The following is a 20,568-nucleotide window of genomic DNA, read 5'->3' on the forward strand; positions in this document are numbered from 1 at the left end:
ACCTCCTCAACATGTCTTGAAGTTCTCCAGAGGCCTGCTAATAAACTCATCCTGTGATTCAGGTGTGTCGACCCAGGTTGAGATCTAAAACCTGCAGGACACCGGCCCTCGAGGCCCCGAATTGGACACCCCTGGACTACATGAAGAAGACAAATAGCACTTGAGCATGATATCATTTAGAGGCTTCCTGTGGCTTAGTTTAAATCCTATGATATGTGTTTCAAGTGTGGATGAAGGCACATTTATTTCTGCATCCTTCTGAAAATAAAGATTTGTGTGTTTCCTGTTGCATGAAGTAACACTCCTTTGTTGTACTGACTGAACTCGGATTTGATTGCACATTTTACAGTTTGATTATTTGCAGTTAAGACATTAAAGAACACATTTGAGGACTAAAAGCTATGTTCCTTTATGCTGTGTTTGCCTCTTTCTTTTCTACACATGGAAATCACCAGTTTAAATGCAGCAAGAGTTCACCTGAGTTTAACATGAATAAAGCTTCACATCATTGGCGAGTCTGTGTCTGGCTCCTCAGGTGACACCCCGCCGTCCCCCTCCACGCACGGGGGAGGAGGGGGAGGTAGGGGTGACACGTCGGAGTTGAGGCTCGGAGGGAAAGGCAGGACCAAGGCAGGTTGAAGGTGACGGAGGGAAGCCCGAAATCCATCCCAGGCAGCCATCTCACTTTCTGCTGCCTTCACCTGTAGAAGAGAACGGCTCGTGGATGTTTTCATCGCTAATGTTGTGGAGAGTAGAGACAGAAGTTTGGAGCACACAGGTTCAAAGTTGCTGTTTTACAGAAACCGATGTGAGCACTTACTTTGATCTGCTGCTGTCTCTTGGCCTCGGCAGCGGCAGCCAGGCTCTGCTGCAGCTCCGCAGGAAAACTGAGCTCGTCTCTGACAACACAAGCGCAACCCAGCCTGGTCAGCCGTGCTCTTCCAACAAGTGATGCGTTTTCATTGTGCAAGTTAGTATTTCTTTAGATTCTGCCAAAATAAAGCTAAAGCTGCTTTGCTTTGGCTCAGCCTTGACTTCCAGTTAATGAACATCTGCAGTGAAGGAGGCGCATTTAAAAAAAGATGAATTACAGAGGAAGGAGAAATGATGTTGGTCTTACATGTCTGCCCTCTCCACCCTGACGCCCCAGCGACAAGCGAAGGAGTCGACCGTTGCTTGTATCTGCTCCCCGATCTTCCGCCTGTGCAGCAGGACGTGGCTGAATGTTTGCTGGGCCAGAACGTCTCTGACTGCAGCCTGGACCAGACTCTGCAGCACTGCGGTCAGACTGGATACAGCTGAGCTGCACAGTGCCACGTTCTCTATCTGGTAATAACACACCGCGCTCAGCTCCGGCCTCACCAAGTCCTTTGTCACCACCTGCGTACAAACATATGAGAACACACACGTCGCAATTCCAAACGGGAATATTTAAATATGTGATGCAGTGCGTGTCTATTTCTGTACCACGTGAGGAGGAACCTTCAACATCTTCAGTCGGATGTCAACTTTGTGACACACGTCGAGAAGTGGGAGGTGGAAAAAAAGGCCTGAAGAGGAAGAAAGACACAGGGGACAGTGGGTGTCACAGTGAGGCTTCTCATGAGCTGCGATTCATAATACGTTATCGACCCTCACACAGGCTGCTGTCTGGAAGCACACATTTCTAATCTTATCCTTCCTGGTAGCTCCTAATGAAAATCTTAGCATCCTCAGCTCCACCTCTTGTCGTCTTGTCAGCGCCATCGTCTCACTGCGGTCTTCCAACCATTAAACTCATCACCACCTATCCACCGTCCGCTCTCTCGTCTCCATTTCTCTTGTGCACTGCCCGTTGCTTTGAATGGTAAAGCCCAGGTATTTAAATTCACTCCCTTACTACCTCCACTCCTTGCATGTTGATCTTTCCATAAATAGATAAAAATAAAGTATAAATAAAAATAAGAATGAAATCTGGGCCGACCTGGTCCTCTGGGTTTTCCACGCAGTAGGTGACCCAGTCTGAAGATCACAGCTCTTTCGTGTTCCCTCACTACCTGTGAATCAACATGTGGTTGCTCAAGTGTCAGTTTGATATTCAACACAAAGCGGTCAGCCTATCTTCTAAAGACATGTCAGATCTTTGTAGGATCAGAGGTTTAGTCCGTACTTTGACGCAGAACCAGATGGAAAGAGGGAAGAAGAGGAGAACCAGAGCCAAGACAAAGACCATCAGCAGCCACTCACAGACTCCCAGCTTCTTATGCTTCAGACCTGAAAAGATCAGCAGTCTTTCATGAAGACGTCTCATCACACTTGCAGATATGAAAAACATATATTTAAAAAATAAAAACACTTTGACTCACTGTCATCCTGCTCTGCTGCTTCCAGGAGCCCCACATTCTCATCCTTGACTTCATTATCTCTCACACTGTCTATATCCACCACCGTTGATTTCACCTTCACTTCTGTCTCTTGCTCCATCTTCCCCACATACGTCCCCAGCTTCTCTTTCCTCACCGATGATGCTTCAGAGAGCTGCTCCACCTTCGGCTTCCTCTGAGGATTCCTCCTTGGAGCCTCTGAGGCTCCCCTGTCCCTCTCCTTCCTGGCCGTCATTCTGGATCTTGGTGGGTGATTGGAGGACTTCTCCATGCTGGCTGCATGCTCTGCAGAAAAATTGGAGGGATTTCTTCCTTGTTTTCTCTTTTTCCAGGTTAAAGAAAAATCAATTTTGTGATTACTGGGAGATGCTTCCCCTCTCGCTGGATGACTGATCAGTAGTACTGCTGTCTACTGTGGAGATGGGACAGAGTCTGTCCCTGTAATTAAAGCTGGGAGCGTGGGAGTACAGGACAACAGTGAGGGGTGTCCTTACCACAGTCTTTTTTAAATTGTATGCCAGTAAACCTTTGCTTTGCCAGTAAGACCATCCAACTCTCCCTTTTATCTCCCTTTTTTCCATAGAGGGCCCATTAAAGACAGACAGGATTTATTAATCCCACACTGGGGAATTTCACATGTTACAGCAGCAAGAATGAAATTAATTCGAGATAAACTACAAAAATAACAACTTGAAAAACATAAATAAGAACAAATGCTTTAGCAAAAATTCTATTCAAGTTATAAAATGATAAAACTGATGCAGCATCAAGGGTTTGACTTTTTTAAATCCACACGTTTTCCTCTGGAGATAAAAAAGATAAAATAAATTTTTTCTATACATGTTACATGTTTGTTTATGGACCACTAAGACTTCACTAATTAATGTGTGGCCTGCAGTGTAAAGCTGAATTTAATGCTGTTAATATTTAACCACATGCATGCAAATGGAAACTTGTTTAGGTTACGTCTCTTCTGTGGCAGAGTCAACACCCCGCGGAGATATGTGGAATACAGAAGTGAGGTTTTTACTGTTTGGACTAATTATCCCAGTGAAGCTCACACTGAGTGTCTTATACAGGAATGTGCAGACGCAGGTCTGAAAGAGCTTTCTTTGTTTGGAAAGGAAAAGACATGCTGTAACCTCCCTGACTTGTGCTTAATTAAACTCAAACCTAATTGCGTGGCCCTCTTGAGGCGTGGAAAAGTAACTCGTATTTTTTCCACGGCTGTTTTCACAAAGAAGACATAGCTGGCTACAAGAGTGACCAGATAGCTGCAGAGTAAATGTGGGGTGAGAGGCAGTTTGAGGTGAGGGAGTCACACTCCTGACAAAGTAAACACAGTGAGGATAAAACACGGAATCTTCGTATCCTCGTGGTCTCTCATTTTAAACACACAAACCGTAAAAACTGTTGTCATCCACGTTCTGCTTTGTCCAGCATTGCTTTGGGTTTCAGGCTGAATGGTTGGTTTTGACCTGTTCAACCTGCTTCCCTCAGGTAGGCGCTACAGGTGCATCAGACTCAAAGCCAAAACCACCCTGAACTCCCACATGGACTGACAACACATCCACTCACCAATCCAAGGACTTCGCTCTACACAGACTACCACCGCGTAATTTACGTGTGATAACCCACACTGTAAATATATACGACTATTTATTTGTATATTTTTACATTTTATATTTTTGAATAGGGTTCATATGCTGCAGAGCCGTGCACCTCACCGCCCTTTCTCTTCCCACACGTCTGCACTGAGTGGGGATGCTCTGTATCTCACTGTACAGTGAATAGTGACAATAAAAGGCATTTTATTCTACTCTATGAACCCATCCATTCGTCTTGTGAGTCTCAAAATGACAAAACTGGAAAAACGTCTTTTGGCTTTTTGTAAATCAAACTGTGGTGGACAGTTTCGGTACGTGGGTGGGACAAAGTGCTCTGCGCCCCACCTGTACGTGCGGTGCTTCTTCTTCTTTGTTGTTGTGGGACCAGTGTCAAGGTAAGGAGTAACAGTTTATTAGCTAGGCAGCTGACTAAAACGGCTTTCGGCTTCTTCGAATTTAAAGTTGTTGGTTTGTTTTGTTGTTGTTTGTTTTGTTTTTTGCTTTGGCAACTGAATTTGTATCGTTAGCAAGTCCTGCTAAGTAGAGGCGCGCGGAGAGAGAAGGTTCGGCCTCTCGCAGCTACCGACAGGTGAGACTGTCCTGTTAGCATTTTGATGCTTTTTGGTAACTAAACCTTAGGCTAAAGATGCTTTTTGAACGATTTTATAACAAGACAAGACAGTTTTTTAAGACTGTGCATTAATGTTCTCCTGCGACTTCTACGTTTCTGGTTCACAAGGCAGGAGCTAAGTCCAGCTAATTAAAGGCAGGAGCTAAGTCAAGCTAATTAACCCTTGTAATGTCCTCGGGATTTCCATACACCTGTTGCCATACATCCTGGGGTCAATTAGAGGCGGGAGCTAACTAAAGCTAATTAGAGGCAGGAGCTAACTAAAGCTAATTAGAGGCAGGAGCTAACTAAAGCTAATTAGAGGCAGGAGCTAACTAAAGCTAATTAGAGGCAGGAGCTAACTAAAGCTAATTAGAGGCAGGAGCTAACTAAAGCTAATTAGAGGCAGGAGCTAACTAAAGCTAATTAGAGGCAGGAGCTAACTAAAGCTAATTAGAGGCAGGAGCTAACTAAAGCTATTAGAGGCAGGAGCTAACTCAAGCTAATTAGAGGCAGGAGCTAACTAAAGCTATTAGAGGCAGGAGCTAACTAAAGCTATTAGAGGCAGGAGCTAACTCAAGCTAATTAGAGGCAGGAGCTAACTCAAGCTAATTAGAGGCAGGAGCTAACTCAAGCTAATTAGAGGCAGGAGCTAACTCAAGCTAATTAGAGGCAGGAGCTAACTCAAGCTAATTAGAGGCAGGAGCTAACTCAAGCTAATTAGAGGCAGGAGCTAACTCAAGCTAATTAAAGGCAGGAGCTAACTTAAGCTAGCCTGTTTTAGGCAAGCCTGTGGACCTAAACGCAAAAAACATAAAGCCATGCGTTTGCCTTCACACTTAAATTGTAGAATCATATTTAGTAAAGTGGTTTTGTGTGTAGAGAAAGGTAGGGTGTCAGCGGTTCTCCTCTATGCCAGGTTCTTGACTTCCAGCTGCTGTGTTTTCCAGATGTATTCAGGTAAGATGAACCATGAGAACATTTTGGCTCAACTGAAGAAGGAAGTTCGCTCCTTGCTCATTTCATCCAAGAATGGTTTAGCTCCGGAAGAGCTCCTACGAGACTACGCCACCATGTTGGGCCATTCGATGCCCCTGAAAGTCCTGGGCTTCAGGAACATTTTGGATATGAGTCAGCAGATGCCTGATGTGGTGTCCATTAACTTCAGGCCAGATGGGAGCATATTCTTAAAAGGTAGCGTCTCATTAAGGCATCAGCGCTCTTGTCTTTGAACTCTTGAACAGGTTTAAGTATTTGACACTCTCGCTCTGGTTTCCTGTGCAGCTGTTGGTCACGAGACCACTCGACGCATCGAGGAGCTGGTGACCAAGCAGCGCTCTAAGCCAAACAAAAAGGTCAGCAGGGGAGGTGCCCGCTACTTTCCAACTCATTCTGTGTCCCACTATGTGGTCCTCCCAAGAAGAGGCCCCGCTCCTCCAGCCATCCCTGCACAGCTGAGGACGGAGCTGCGAATACTGCTCTCACAAGTATGAATGAAATGTGTTTAATGTTTTGTGTCCATTATAACCTGGGCTTTTAAAGCCTGCTGTAGATTTTGCAGCTGGTTTATTTGCTTGGTATAAGCACAGCATCTTTCAAATGAAGCATGAGCAAAATGAGAGCACAGATTGTTGGCTTTTTTTGCACTTTATAAGGTCTAGCCTGTTAACGTGAATTTTGAAGAGAAGATACCTGACAGGCTTTTCTTTCTTCTGTCACCGTACTCTCAGTGGAGTAATAATGCGGCCGCTCTCTCAGGGTCCCGTTAGGTTATCCGACTTGGAGGCTTCTTTCTGGCGCTTCTTTGGACGACCGCTTTGCATTCGCAGCTATGGGTTCTACTCCACTGGAGAGATGTTGGGGGCAGCGGCAGATATGCTTGTCATTAGCCAGAGCAGGTTTGGCTCACTTGTGTTCCTGAGGGAGCATATGATCCCTAGGCCACTGCTCAAATTACCCGCCTCAGCAAAGAGGGGTGGACTGATAAAACCAGCATTGCCGAGGACATGCAGGCCAGATTCTGAAAGGCCAGATGTCAAACTTCAGTCGCCAAAAACACCTCCAGGTTCGTCCTTTGGGCTTTTTCTTGTAGTTTTGTTTTGCTCTGTTTGTTTTTTGCACTTCTAACTGTTAGATTTGGTGCCATGTAAATGAAATTAAACTGAGAAATTTGGCTTTGTATTATTGCACTAGTCTGCATTTTGAAACACCTTTGCGTCCTCTTCAGCTGAAGCTCCAGAGAAACCAACATCTCTGAACCAGACATCTACCCAGAATTCCTTGGATTCTGCCCGTAGTGAGCCGGGAACCGTCGATAGCAAGCCGGGGGCGGACGAGAAGAACCAGGAAACCAAAGCTCAGCTTTCCCCAGAGATTCAGCTCTTTGATAACCATGTCCTCCAGGTTGGGTTTCATTTGCAGCTGAAATCCATCTCAGATATGAAATGTCTAATGTTCCATTGCTTCTCACTGGATAAACTGTGGCGCCTAAAAGACTGGTTTTGGTCAAACATTTGGGGTGTAATTGTTCAGGCACACTACAGCAGAAAAATCAGAAATAGTGCTGTTACTAAATCCTGTCACGTAATGGTGAGAAATCCTATTTGGTATACCTCGTATCTGTTAAGTGCAGTTTCTTTCTTCTTCTTAAATGTGATGTTAGCTGGAGGAGGGGCTTCGTCAGCAGATCCTGGAGAACGGAGTTGCTGGCACCATCAATCAGGAGCTGAAGGACAAACTACGAGCGGTGAGACCTCGCACCGCTTTATCAGCATATGTCTTTGAGCCCAGTTTTAATCATGCAAGCATAACAAGTGTAAAGTCTGCAAGTGCTGTTATAGTTCATGTATATGGGGGGGGAAAGGACGCGCGAGTATACGACTCGCTCTCAGCCCCTGTCGTCGATCTGAAATCGCCGTATTAATCACAGATGACCGTAAGAGGTCAACAGATGTTAAAGAAAGTATGTCGTGAAAATGATTAACATGTCGACAACTCTGCAGGTCATAGGTCAGACGGACGGCGGATTATCAGTTCACAAACTGCCAGCAGAGTACAAGGTAAAAACAAGTTTGCATGTTTGTGTTGTTAACAGAGAGTTTTCTAAACATCAAACTGATCCAGGATGTTAGAAGCAGAGCCATCCTAATCACTAATAGAAACAACCTGTCACACACACACACTGTTGGCTCCCCCCCACCCTGGAGGTTGCCCATGATCACAGCAGACATTAATAAAAGATGCACACTCATCTTCTCGGGAATCTTAAATATTCTCCTTTCTTTCCTCCCAGAGGTGTTTTGGCGAGGACTTGCCTCTGCAGCAGAGCGGCTTTGTTAGCGTCACTGAACTCATCGGTGCCATGAGTGACACTTTCCACCTAAGACCAGCAGAGGGAGGCAGTGGACAAGACTGGATAATCAGGACCATACGTGATACTGAGAATACACGTCCAGGTGTCTTTATCATTGCATCGTTTGCTTCAGCCCGCTTACATGAGGAATGACTATTTAGTGTTACTGTAAATATAAATGAGTGTTTAACCCACATCTTTCTTCCTTATGTTTGTTCACAGTAAAGTCACGAATTACAGTCACGTGTGGATTTCACACGTTGGAGCATATTTGTGCAGTTATGACTTTCAACCAAGCAGGAAATGTATTTGTCTCTGTTTCTAGACTCAAAAGAGAGCGAGAGTTTTAATGATGATCAGACGTTTCCAATTGTCCCACCATCAGATGATGAGAACAACGAGCTGGTTACCAGTAACACACACAAGGAAATGGTTTGAAAACACATTTTTTTTGTGGTTTGACCAAAGCAAGTAATCAGTGATGCTTGATGCACGGACATTAAAAGTGATGACTCTGAACTGCACTTTACAGCCTGTAAGAGGAGCTAAATGTTATCGAGTGCCTTTTGTGTGTTTGTCTGTAGATTTCTGCAATTCCGGTGCATCTCAGCCCTGCTGTACCCCTCGACGCCCTCCAAAGTAAGCCTCTCAAACCACCGACGCGCCACTGTGCTCGAGAGCTGGTGGAAGTCTTGGTGGAGCGGGTGGAGTCACCCGGATATTTCTACATTCGCTTCAGCGAGACTGAGGAGGCCCGAGCTATGGAGAACATGATCTTTGCGATGAGGTGGTGCATGTGTTAGCAGCAGCAGCTACTGTACGGACTCTTTAACCGTGCCTACTCTGATCAGTACCATCTTTTTCTTTTTCCTCCTCTCGTCTCCTAGACGATGCTACACCTGTCCTCAGATGTCGGAGTGCTATCGCCTTCCCCAGAGATTTGTTCGACGGGGTCAGGTCTGCTGCGTGTCACCTGACGGACTGTGGTTCTACCGGGTGGTGATCCATAAGGTGATCTCCCCCACTCAAGTGGAGGTGTACTATGTGGACTTTGGTGATTTGACAGTGGTACCAACCGCCAACCTCAAGTTCCTCAAGTAGGGGCCTCTGCAAGCTCTCGTTGAAAGGATGATTTAAAAAAAGAGATGTGTGCATATTTTATAAATTTATCTGGCTGTTTCCCAGGTCGGCTTATTCGGTTCTTCCAGCACAAGCTGTCCCATCTTCACTTGCTGGAATTAAACCCACCTCTGTGAGTCTGTGCCTTAGTTTAATTTTCAGTTTCCTTACAAAGACAAGCCTTTCTATAGACTCCAGCACCAGTGCCTTGGTAATGCCAGCGTCTCAGCCATCTTGTGATGGTTTAATTGAATGTTTTGGCTTTCAGTGCTCTTATGGTTTGGATTCATAAATGAGTGTTGTGGTTGGTCTCCTGCAGGGCAGCTGGACTCCTGGGGCAACAGCCGACTTCCAGAAACTGTGCTGTGATCGCACCCTGGTGGGCGCTCTGGATTGTTACAGTGGAGACGTGCTGCAGCTCTACCTGTGTGACACACATACTGATGATGACATCTACATCCACACTGTCCTGCTGAGCCAAGGCCATGGGACACCCTGCAGCCCTGCAGCAGTGAGCAGCACCCACAAAAACACTGGTTTGGTACCATAATCATGATCAGCAGCAGCAGTTTATCATTCTTTTAACAGGATAGCTGTCAGGTCACACCAGTGAGTCTCTACCTGGGAGAGGGGGTGGCTGACCTGCCAGAGGTGAGGGAGGAAATGATTTCATCCCCAGAGCCAGGAGACACTTCTGAAGAGTCTATAATGGACAAACTGAAGGTAGCACACTGGTCTCATAGAAACATAGTGCAGGGCTATAGTGCTCTTGCCCCGTGGGATGTTGTTAGATTTGGCAAAAGATCATTTTATGTTTCTGGGTAATATTATTGGGTTTTTAAAAAATGTTTTTATTAGTTTAAAACTGTTAGAAAGATTATGGTTGTATATCCGCATGTATCCAGCTGCATTTAGCTGACTTTGGGCGTCAGCTGGGATAGCCTCCAACACCACCTCATCTGCATACGTGGTTAATGCCTCCATTTAGTGTGTTTTCTCTTTGCATAAATATAGATCTTCATTGTAAACTGATAAAGAAAACACACAGCGGTGCATTAGAAGGCCACAGTTATGCAGAGAATAACGTTTCAGACTGTTGGATAAGGTTGAGTTTTGCACCCACGTCTAACATTTGTGTTATTTATAGGTAGAGCTGGGCGATATGACCCAAAATTCATATCTCGATATTTTTTAGCTGGATGGCGATATACGATATATATCTCGGGTTTTTTTTGTTTGTTTTTTTTTTAAGCCATAAAGTAAGAACAAAAAGAGAGTTCTTAGTCAAAGCTGTGTCTCAATGTCAATCAGGCACTTTTATTAACATACAGCATAGATGTACATGAAGAAATTACTCAAAAATAAATTATCAGCATTTATTAAATAATCATGCTCCATAAATAAAAGAACACAATGTTGTTTTTGTGCTAAACAAAGAGCTCACAATTGTGGAGTCAAAATGTAAACTAAAAGACGCTGAGCATAATAACAAAGACAGATTTCACGGCTGCTCTGTTCCCAAGTTCTACTGTGTGACTGACAGCCTGGAGTTTGAAATCCGCTTCGTAACCGTGTCTCTTACAGGTGCCATTTATGGTCCTTATACACACACAATACGGTAATATTACCTTGAAGCACAGTACGTATCACTCCGCGAGGCTCAGCCGTAATGCTCCGACAGTCCATCAAGCGGTGCAGCTCCGTAGCTGACCAAAGTCATACTAAAACATTTTTTGACAGATTGCACATAAGGTGCACTGTCGAGTTTTGAGAAAATGAAAGGATTTTAGGTCGTTAGCTCGCTAACATGTTGACGCTGTCCAGCCCCATGCACGGGGCGATCCGCGGTAACTCATTAACGGAGATTTGCCGTGTTCATCTTGTCGTTGCCTGCAGGTGAAGCTATTGGGGAGGGGTTGTTGTGCTCAGTGAAGGAGAGGCGAGGCCCAGTAACGCAGCGTAGAGACAAAAATGGACGAAAGAGAGACAAACTTGTGGCTCCACAAGTATAATTATAACGTAACATAGACTATATCGATATAAACGATGTTGTCACATCTTATATCTCGTATGAAAATATATCGATATTTTTTAAAAACTCGATATATCGCCCAGCTCTATTTATAGGTGTTCAATTTTAATCAGTTGGGAACAACATCTTCAGCTTTCTAACTTCATTAGCTTAATTAAGATTAATTTCTTCCTCCTGAGCACTTCCCGTCCAAAGAGCAGATATTTGCCCTGCGTTAAACGCTGATACTCGAGCTCAGCACCAAACGACTGCTGCTCTTTGTACAGCGTCCTTAAAGACTGAAATACTCCCAGGATTGTCATTTAAATGTTGTTGTTTTTTTTAAATAGATTTGCAGCTTTACGCTGTTGTTGTCTGTTATCTGCGAATGCAGTCTTTGCCTCTCATTGCATTCATTTCTCACATTCATGTAAAGCTTTTACTCTCCACTGTCCATAGTTCTTATCTTTGCAGCCATACTGTCACTGCTGCAGGCCCGCTGCAGCGCACACACACACACACACACACACACACACACAGTCGGTGTACACACTTGGCTCAAACACACATGTCATCTCGCTGAAGGGAGAGTTGCAGTCAACGCTGCTTAATGTATAGCTGGGCTGTTGGAAGGTCACGGCTTGTTGTTGGACTATAAATAAGACTGCAGCCAATCGGTGAGTGTTTAATGGATATTGTATTACAAGATTGTCATTCTCTTATGTTAATGAGCAGCAAGTTGTTAAACTGAACATACTGGGAAGAAGATTTGACAGCGTTACAGCGTGTCCAAATAGCATTTGACTGGTATTTTTGTATATTTTATATATTATACACACATTTTTCATATGCTAGTGACATTAGAGACACTGAAGTTATAGATGTGGCTTTCTTCCCATCATTTATTAACCAGCTAGTTTTACAGGACTGATGAGGTGGCTCATCGAAGCAATCCTCACACTGAGCTGCCTGTTTGGCTTTGACTGAGAGCAGGCGTTCTTGCTCAGATGTTGGCGCTTCGCTCACTGTCACATCGTATTTTACAAAGTGAGGAGATGCTCAGAGGTTCTCTTTTCCTAAAATCTGAGATCAGAAGTGTTACACAGACCAGGTCGCGGCGTTGAAGCTAACCTAAGAAATTGAAACTGTGTTGTTTGGAGTGTTACGTAGGTCCTCTTTTTCCTGCAGGCTGATCGTTCTGTGGCCTTCCTCCATAAAAGTCGTATTCAGTAAGCTGTACGGTTCTTACAGCTCTCGGTCGCAGCAGATGGCCCCGCCCCTCCCTGAGCCTGGTTCTGCTGGAGGTTTCTTCCTGTTGAAAGGGAGTTTTTCCTTCCCACTGTCGCCAAAGTGCTTGCTCATAGGGGGTCATATGGTTGTTGGGTTTTCTCTGTATGTATTATTGTAGGATCTACCTTATAATATAAAGCGCCTTGAGGAGTCTGTTGTTGTGATTGTATGAATAAAACTAAATTGAATTCCAGTTATAGATTTTATTTTCAATTAAAAATGTGTCTGTAAATTAACATTTATGGTCTGCATACTTTGTCTTGATGTACCAGGTTGAAGATGAAATGCCTGCCCTGGAGTATATCTGGGATAGCGAGGTTGTCCCTCACATCCAGGTATGAGCACCTGGCACTGACCCTCATCCACTGCTGTCTGTCCACTGAGGTTAAAAGACTGATGGTGGTTGTTTCCTGTTACAACTTGTTCAGGCTAAGGAGAAAAACCCGTTCAACGCTCTGCTGAAAGACCAAACCGTCACCTGCCCCCTGACACCTCCAGATCTCATTCAGACAAAGATGACCACAGCTGACCTCACGGTGAGATCATCTGAAGAATATTAGATATACCGATTACTTTTTTTTTTTTTTTTTTTGCAGGGGGGAGGAGTTGTTTTTAGTCTGTTAATGAAAATGTAATTTTTTCCCCAGACACAGAGTCCGACTGCCCCACCAGCTCCACCCGTCATTAATCCCACTTCCATGAGACCAGAGGAGGTGCTGCACCAGCCTAAGGATTCTGCCCCCTCCATGACCAGACCTCCTCTAATCCTCAGCACCCTGAGCCTCCACACTGCTGCCCTGGGTCAAATTCAGGATGGTACTCTGGGTACAGATGCACACACTGACTTACTTGTGTGCATATTGTGGACTTTTCTCTAAAGTCCACAATATGCACACAAGTCATGTGAGCAAAAGAATGCAGTCTTGGGTCCGAGTAACTGCGTCACATTTATATAAATAACTTGTTCTGTAGAGATGAGATTCAAGCTTTGTTTGTGATTCTGAACTTTAGTTCACTTTGTAGTCAATGCTAGATTACATCATCACCCATTACTCATAATGAATTATAGTTCTGCTGCATTTGTGGCAAGAAGTTGTCTTTGGAAAGAATAAGTTAACATTTTGTTCTCATTACAGAACAAAGGTCCTGATTTGCACAAAAAAAGCCTCATCTCTCCTGCACGTGCACACATCTTGTAATGAGATTAAACAGTGACCTTCATTAACCTACATATGTACCTCATTCGCTCCATCTCCCTTACACTCTCTCTCTCTCACTCACACACACACACACACACACACACACACACACACACACACACACACACACTGGCCTTCAATGAAATTAGTGTGTTCATGGATGGAGCGAGGGGGTATTGATTTCCACCCTGCTGCTTGCTATGGTGGATGCACCTGCAGTGAAAACCTGACATAGATTCAATTAGACCTGTTACCAGAGCTATTTGACCCAACAAGCTGCTCTCTGTGCGTTTGGCCTGATATCGATACACCGCCGCTCCACCATGCTGGCGCTTGTGCAGTGAGGGGAGGAATAAATACAGTGCTGGATTTATCTACAAACATGCAGAAGTTTGAGTGCATCCCAAAAACATGTCACACTGAAGTTGGCCGACTTACTGATGGCGTGCCCTGAAGTTTATTGAAATTCTCCCTTTTTAAAGAGTTTTTCTATTTTAAAGTGTAGGACATATGATTCACAGAAATGGTTTTAAATGTGAGTCTCGGACTTTGTTTTCCAGATGGACCCCTTTCTCACCGGTACCCTCGGAAATCTGGCGTCACGTTTCCTCTGTTTGGGTCCAGATAGGCTGAGAGTGTCACAGCCAGTAAACACATGTTGCTGTTTTTTTCCTACATAATTAAAGCTTTTTAAATACTGTGAACAAAGACAAAAACATGTCATGACTGATGGAATTTTATTTGGAAAAATAAATGTTATTGCCTGGACTGCTTTAATATTTTTAGAGAACTCTGTTCATCTGACCCTTGTTGTTCAGGCGACCCAGCGTTTGTGTTTTTGGTTTAATATTCTTTATTTCTCCTTGTCAACTCCCTGTTTCCTGTTTTACTTTGATAGTCTTGCTTCCTCCACATCTCGTTATGTGTGATTGCTCTCAGCTGTGTCCGATTCCCACGTTATCCCTCTGTGTATTTAAGTCCTGCGTTTTCCTCTGTCTATTGTCGCGTCCTTCCCTGTTTGCTGTGTGTTTTCTAGTCTCCCAGTGTTTAGTTCTTAGTTTCTATGTTCAAGTTTTATTTTTGTGAGTTTATTTTACGGATTATTTTTCCCAGCGAATAAAGCTGCCGCTTTGAGTTTACTGTTCTGTGTATGAGTCCTGCATTTGGCTCCTTCATCCTGCCTGCCACAGCAAAAACTGGGACATTTTCACTTTTTGTTAAGTATGGAATATTTTAAGACGTCTTAGAGCTGGACGAGATGATGATCGTGGAGATTATTACAGCTAGGAAGGAAGCAAAATAAAAGTGGATTCAATTGTTTTCAATACTAGCGGTTTGGTATTTTTAAGCTGCTAAGACGGAGCTTGTTTTCTTGTTGGATTCACTGAAGGATCCACGTCTGCTGAGGCTGAATTGTTCAAACTCTTTTAATCGTTTGCAAACGTTAGCTCACTAAACTAGTTCATAAATGTCTCTTGTCAGTTTTTTCAGTGTTGTTTGACTTGTAGTTCTGCACCTGCTCTGCTTTTCTCTTTACTGGTTTTGTCATCAGCACAGTGTCGCTGCGACCTTCATCACAACACTTAAGCTGCACTCACCTTGCTTACTGACTCAGGTTTCTGTTGTTGTTGTTGTTGTTGTTGTTTTTTTTTAATACAGTCAAGTTCAGTGCAATGCCCTCACTTATGAGGATCACTTACCCATTGCAAAACACAGGTTTTGGGTGCTGCTGCATTCAAGAGTCATATAGACAGATGCAAACAGGTACAGTCCCAATCAAAAGGTTAAGACCACTTAAAAAATGGCCCCAAAATCCTATTTTGCATGGTTGGATCTTAACAAGGTTCAATGTAGAGCTTCAACATGCAACAAGAAGAAATGGGAGTGAGACAAACATTTTTTTGAGCAATTTATTGAAAACAAGCTGAAACAGGCTGTTTTACAGCTGATCAAATGTTTAGGACCACTTGCCTTTAAAAGGCCAAATCTGTGCAAAAATGTGGATTCATTGTCATTTTCTGTCATTTCACTGTCATGATGCTCTGTTGGCAAAGGAAAACAAACCTTCCCTTGTTGAACGTGGTTGGGTTGTTGAACTGCATAAGCAGGGTCTCTCACAGCGCGCCATCGCTGCTGAGGTGGGACACTTAAACTGAAACAGGCTGTTTTACAGCTGATCAAAAGTTTAGGACCACACCAAAAAAAACCCTGTAAACCCCCCAAAACAGAAGTTCTAAACATGAACTCAGTGGTGAGTCGCTCCACCGTTATTGTTGATCACTTCAAACATTGAAAACATTGATGCTTGATGCCAGCGTTTCCATGAGGTGAGAGGGAACATTTCTCCAAGTGGTGAAGATGACCGCATGAAGGACATCTACTTCCTGGAACTGTTGTCCATTTCTGTAAACTTCCCTTGCCATCCATCCCCAAAGGTTCTCACTTGGATTTAGATCAGGGGAACATGCAGGATCATCCAAAATAGTGAGGTTATAAGAAGTCTCTTGTCCTGCGGGCATTGTGTACTGTAGCCTAAGGAGCTTGGAAAGAAAAGCGTCTGGACTTCTTTAAGTTGCTTGAAGACGTTTAGCCTCTCATCTGAGAAGCTTCTTCAGTTTTAAGGTCAAATGGTGGAGAGTCCCAGAGTCGCACCATTTGACCTTAGCCCCTTCCACTGTGGCGCATAGAAAACACCTCAGGTGGGATCTGCTTGTCATGCCAGCAACGTTGGAAACCATCAGGACCATCGAGGTTACTTTTGTTCTCCTCAGAGAATGAAACTTTCTTCCACCTTTCAGTGTCCCATGTTTGGTGCTCTGTAGCAAAGTCCAAACGGTCAGTTCTGTGGCGTTCAAGGAGACGAGACGTTTTTTTGTTCTTGAAGCCTTTCAGCCTCAGCTGGCATCTGATGGTTATGGGGCTGCAGTCGGCACCAGTAACGGCCTTAATTTGGGTCAAGCATCGTCCAGTGTCTCGACTGACAGCCAGTTGGATCCTCTGACTCAGTGCTGGTGACATTTTTTTGGGTCTTCCACTTGAGTTTTTGTTCCATAACCCTCAGGATCATTTAGGAAATATCAAATGACCGTCTTACTGCGTCCCACCTCAGCAGCGATGGCGCGCTGTGAGAGATCCTGCTTATGCAGTTCAACAAGGGAAGGTTTGTTTTCCTTTGCCAACAGAGCATCATGACAGTGTGACTGCCTGACAGAAAACAACAACAACAATCTTTATTTATAGAGCACATTTAAAAGCCTTGGGCATACCAAAGTGCTTTACATAAAACAATAAAAAATAAAACAGTTCACACATTAACATCAAATACATAAAAGTAACGGATTATGTTCACAGATAAAAGCCACCAATAAGAGTAAACTGCAGCACATAGGTTATAGCAAGGTAAGACTGTACCACCATGATAAAAGACACCAATAATGGAAAGATAGCAGAGAATTTAATACAATACAATACAATACAATACAATAGGTCACTGCAAGCAAGCCAGCATTTAACTGGTAGAAAAGGCAAGTTTAAAAAGATATGTTTTTAGCCGTGATTTAAAAGAATGAATAGAAAATGACAATGAATCCACATTTTTGCACAGATTTGGCCTTTTAAAGGCAAGTGGTCCTAAACATTTTATCTGGACTGTGCCCGTGTGCAGCTTTGTATATGACTCTGAATGCAGAGCACCCAAAACCTGTTTAGCAATGCATAGAAATGACCGAGGACTAAAAGATTAGCACAGGGGCAATGATGATAAATCATCTCTAACATTAATGATCCTTATAAGTGAGGGCATTGCACTGATCAAAGACAATAGTTGTGTCAATAAAATTAACTGCATCTTGGCTAACAGCACAGAACTTGATTTTCAGCAAGAGCAGGAAAGGAGCTAATAATGAACCACATGTATCCTTCTGAAACCGAGGGGAGAAGCTAGAGCTTGCCTGCCAAAATGTGGCCAGACGTATGAAGGTCAAAGCAGAGCGTAGAGTTCTTGATCACTGTCTGCATCCTGCTGGGCTTCCTGACCTTTACTGGCTTACCAAATTATCCTTGTAAGAGGCTCCTAATGAGAGTGGCTCATCTCAGTCAAACAAAATCAGGAGAAATTATTAACCTACATAATTTATAAACACACACACAAGTATTTTCTGCTTTAATAACACAGATGTGGAACTTAGAACCTCCGTTAAACATGATACAGGTTTTGTAGACATTAGCTCCAGTTTAATGTTGCCAACACGACTCAGCTTTCTGCATGAAGCTCAGCATTTGATGACACATTTCAAACAGACAAACATTTGCCTTCACTCTGAAATCTTTCTGTACGCACATAATCGCACGCACAACACTCATTAACAAGAGCACACTGCAAAAAGCAAAGGCACATGCGTGTGTCAGGCTCCATTATGATGTTTGTGAGGGTGGAGGAGGGTGCAGCTTGGGAAGACAGACCCTCAGTAAACCTTATTAGGAAGGAGAGTAATGTGGTTGCAGCTGAATTAGCAGCCGACAGCAGCACAGCATCGCTGTGCTGAATGAACATGAAGATCTGATGGCTTCGCTTTACAGGCAAAACCCCAAACCAGACCGGCTAAAGAAAACTGTTGTTTCACAGGCTTTCGGTTCAGTAATTAGACCAAACAAAGGCAAAGTTGTTGATAATTTAGTTGTCTGTCTCCACATTTTACATCCAGAGTTTGACCAGTTTCATAGACTGAGCCTCTCCATGGAAAGAAAAACTGATTTTCTCCTTTATTTTTCTATTATGTGAGATTTACAATCATGGTTTTTATAAAAGAAAAGACTGTATTCTGTGTCAGTTTTGTTTTATTTAACAGGTCATAATAAAAATGATCTAATCCATACCAGGCATCAGATGAACAACAATACATGTCATTATTTACTGGAAAAAATTAAGCAAAGCAGACTCTGAAGCAGGGGCGTAATTTGCAGGGAGTTTGTGGGGTTATGACCCCCCCCCCCAATAAAATTATGAATTATCTTGCATAAATAGGCTGTTGATTTTCTTTACTCATTTCAGGTATTACCAGCAAAGTAGGTGCACGTTTCATCATCTGGGAATTTAGCCAGATTTATTTATTTATTTGGACAGAGACAGGTGACCCCACCCAATGTTCAGCACAAAGTTACGCCGATGCTCTGAAGCAAGACCCAAGGCAGACAAAATTCAAAGTTTGACTGATTTACTGAATAACAATGAGCATGTAGGCGAGATGACAGCAGGGGTTACTGAGAGAGGAGAGATAGGTGAGTCAAGGTGACGAGGCTTACTTGTTTGTCTCACTTGTTTTCATCTGTAAATGGAGTCAAAGGAGGTTGGCAATTCAGAGGAGCAGATGCAGTGACCTCTGGACCTGCTTAAAGGGAACAGGAAGAGTAAGCCACTCTTCAGCCACACAGATATGTTAGGCTAATCTTGCCAAAATGCTGGGGAGTCTTGAAGGAGCCTGATTACCACTCTAATGAAACAAACGGTCTGGCAGAGACTGGTTGTTGGAGCTGGTTGAGGATGAGATTGATGTGCAACAGGTCTGCAACCTAGACTCAGGGAGAGTTGGAAGGCCGAAGCAGAAAACAGACCAGCGGGGGCCCATCCATGACTGTTTCCTGCATGTTATGCTTTCCTTGCTTCAACAAAAAACAAGGTGTGCTCGTTTCCTGTGTGACTACCAGTGTTTATCAGTTGTGGAGGAATTTTGCCATATTCTTCTTGACAATGTTGGTTCAGTTTATTCATATTTGTGAGTGTAACAGAGTTCAAAAAGCTTAACAATGAAGTTCCTCAAAATTAATGTGCTTTATGAATAGTTGGAGTCACCTTGTGGACAAATACTGCAACTGCATTAAGGTTCCAAATAGCTGCGCAGTAGCTGTCTCAGCAAAGGAAAATAATGCATGCTCATTAGTAAAAACACTCTCACAGAGGTAACTGTTAACATGTATTTTTATTGTAAGCAGTACTAGCATGTACACTGAAAGTTACAGGCATTTTGGTGCATTAATACTAACTTTATTCACCAGTAGCATTTTTGGTTAGCATGCTAAGCTAGATAGCTAGAGGGCGCTGTCTGGCTCCACCCAGCTCGAACACTATGAGACTGTAACTGTTGCTTGTTAACAGACCCGAACGTTGCAGTTTTGTAACAGGATGATGACTGCGTGCTGTTATCTTTGTACAGGTAGGTGCTGTTACGCATTTTTACTTGATGTTGTTGTACAAAAACGATAAACAATGGTGTTTGTTTTAGATGAGAAATTTGTGTTTTTTATTTTATTGTTGTTGTTTAAGAAAAAAGTAGAAATAACAGCTCTCACCTCGGTTAGCACAAGGATGGAAAAAATAAAAATACTGCTACTATATGATCGCACATTTGGTTTCAGCTAGAACTTTTAAAGAAAGACTTTGACAGCGTTGTATTGTAGGAATGTATATTAGTCTTTTGTTAACTAAGAACACACTGTCGATGATGACTAGGTGCTGTTGTCTTCGTACCAGAATAAAGAGGGAACCCAGAGTAGGAGCAAGTCCGTTGTCACAGTGCCGTCCTTTCTACATGGGCGTTTAACATCACATTCACCATAGACCAGGGGTAGGCAATCCAAGGCCTCGAGGGCCGGTGTCCTGCAGGTTTTAGATGTGTCCTTGATCCAACACAGCTTATTTAAATGTCTAAATGACCTCCTCAACATGTCTTGAAGTTCTCCAGAGGCCTGGTAATGAACTAATCATGTGATTCAGGTGTGTAGACCCAGGGTGAGATCTAAAACCTGCAGGACACCGGCCCTCGAGGCCTGGAGTTCCCACCCCTGCCATAGACTCTCAGACCGTCACATCATTTAACTCAGGTTGAGGTCTGCTCTTTGAATGGACTGTTGATTCTTTTCTATCTGTTGCGCGACCCAGTTTGGGCCACGCTTAGCTTTCACACATTTGACTCTAGAACATGTTGGTATACAGACGGGTTTGCGGTCAACTCAGTGACTGCA

General features: G+C 43.6%; 3 protein-coding genes across 11 annotated transcripts in view; 2 read left to right on the plus strand and 1 right to left on the minus strand.

Annotated features, from left to right (window-relative positions):
- Nucleotides 1-167: 167 nt before the first annotated feature.
- nphs2 (NPHS2 stomatin family member, podocin) lies at nucleotides 168-4,391 on the minus strand. Its single transcript, XM_085435790.1, has 8 exons — nucleotides 4,316-4,391; nucleotides 2,346-2,648; nucleotides 2,150-2,253; nucleotides 1,964-2,036; nucleotides 1,468-1,550; nucleotides 1,121-1,380; nucleotides 821-899; nucleotides 168-701 (listed from the first exon to the last, which is right to left on the minus strand). The coding sequence occupies exons 2-8, from the start codon at nucleotides 2,632-2,634 to the stop codon at nucleotides 501-503; spliced, it is 1,089 nt and encodes a 362-aa protein (XP_085291916.1). The 5' UTR covers nucleotides 2,635-2,648; nucleotides 4,316-4,391; the 3' UTR covers nucleotides 168-500.
- Nucleotides 4,253-14,328, plus strand: tdrd5 (tudor domain containing 5). Of its 5 annotated transcripts, XM_085435787.1 has the most exons (19): nucleotides 4,254-4,365; nucleotides 4,498-4,559; nucleotides 5,531-5,774; nucleotides 5,865-6,067; nucleotides 6,339-6,645; nucleotides 6,808-6,983; nucleotides 7,243-7,326; nucleotides 7,583-7,639; nucleotides 7,873-8,035; nucleotides 8,258-8,364; nucleotides 8,517-8,719; nucleotides 8,820-9,029; nucleotides 9,118-9,184; nucleotides 9,371-9,562; nucleotides 9,640-9,774; nucleotides 12,625-12,687; nucleotides 12,781-12,888; nucleotides 13,000-13,177; nucleotides 14,112-14,328. In XM_085435787.1, the coding sequence occupies exons 3-19, from the start codon at nucleotides 5,531-5,533 to the stop codon at nucleotides 14,177-14,179; spliced, it is 2,565 nt and encodes an 854-aa protein (XP_085291913.1). In that variant the 5' UTR covers nucleotides 4,254-4,365; nucleotides 4,498-4,559; the 3' UTR covers nucleotides 14,180-14,328. The 5 variants fall into 5 exon arrangements, with proteins under 5 accessions (XP_085291914.1, XP_085291913.1, XP_085291912.1 ...); XM_085435788.1 differs by lacking the exon at nucleotides 4,498-4,559 and having other exon boundaries at nucleotides 4,253-4,365; XM_085435786.1 differs by lacking the exon at nucleotides 4,254-4,365 and having other exon boundaries at nucleotides 4,489-4,559.
- Nucleotides 14,329-19,682: 5,354 nt separating this feature from the next.
- Nucleotides 19,683-20,568, plus strand: part of fam163ab (family with sequence similarity 163 member Ab) — a 46,025-nt gene continuing 45,139 nt past the window's right edge. For 3 of the 5 annotated variants that reach the window (XM_085437159.1, XM_085437164.1, XM_085437157.1), the window contains exon 1: nucleotides 19,685-19,760. The gene's annotated coding sequence lies outside the window, so the exon portion shown is untranslated. Of the gene's footprint in view, nucleotides 19,761-20,568 lie in introns of all 5 variants that reach the window. The other 2 variants (XM_085437162.1, XM_085437161.1) reach the window with 1 other exon arrangement.

Source organism: Copadichromis virginalis, linkage group LG17 (assembly GCF_057382275.1).
Source record: "Copadichromis virginalis isolate Kocher_CV1m ecotype Utaka linkage group LG17, C_Virginalis_male_GT1.1, whole genome shotgun sequence".
NCBI lineage: Eukaryota > Metazoa > Chordata > Actinopteri > Cichliformes > Cichlidae > Copadichromis > Copadichromis virginalis.

Excerpts from the sequence above, each read along its gene's own strand:
- nphs2 (XM_085435790.1), bottom strand. The coding sequence starts at position 2,634 with ATGGAGAAGTCCTCCAATCACCCACCAAGATCCAGAATGACGGCCAGG. Across the intron at positions 1,381-1,467 it reads TGAAGGTTCCTCCTCACGTG|GTGGTGACAAAGGACTTGGT; the intron begins GTACAGAAATAG and ends GTTTGTACGCAG. Across the intron at positions 702-820 it reads AGAGACAGCAGCAGATCAAA|GTGAAGGCAGCAGAAAGTGA; the intron begins GTAAGTGCTCAC and ends TCTCTTCTACAG.
- tdrd5 (XM_085435785.1), top strand. The coding sequence starts at position 5,402 with ATGCGTTTGCCTTCACACTTAAATTGTAGAATCATATTTAGTAAAGTG. Across the intron at positions 8,036-8,257 it reads TACTGAGAATACACGTCCAG|ACTCAAAAGAGAGCGAGAGT; the intron begins GTGTCTTTATCA and ends CTCTGTTTCTAG. Across the intron at positions 13,178-14,111 it reads AATTCAGGATGGTACTCTGG|ATGGACCCCTTTCTCACCGG; the intron begins GTACAGATGCAC and ends TTTGTTTTCCAG.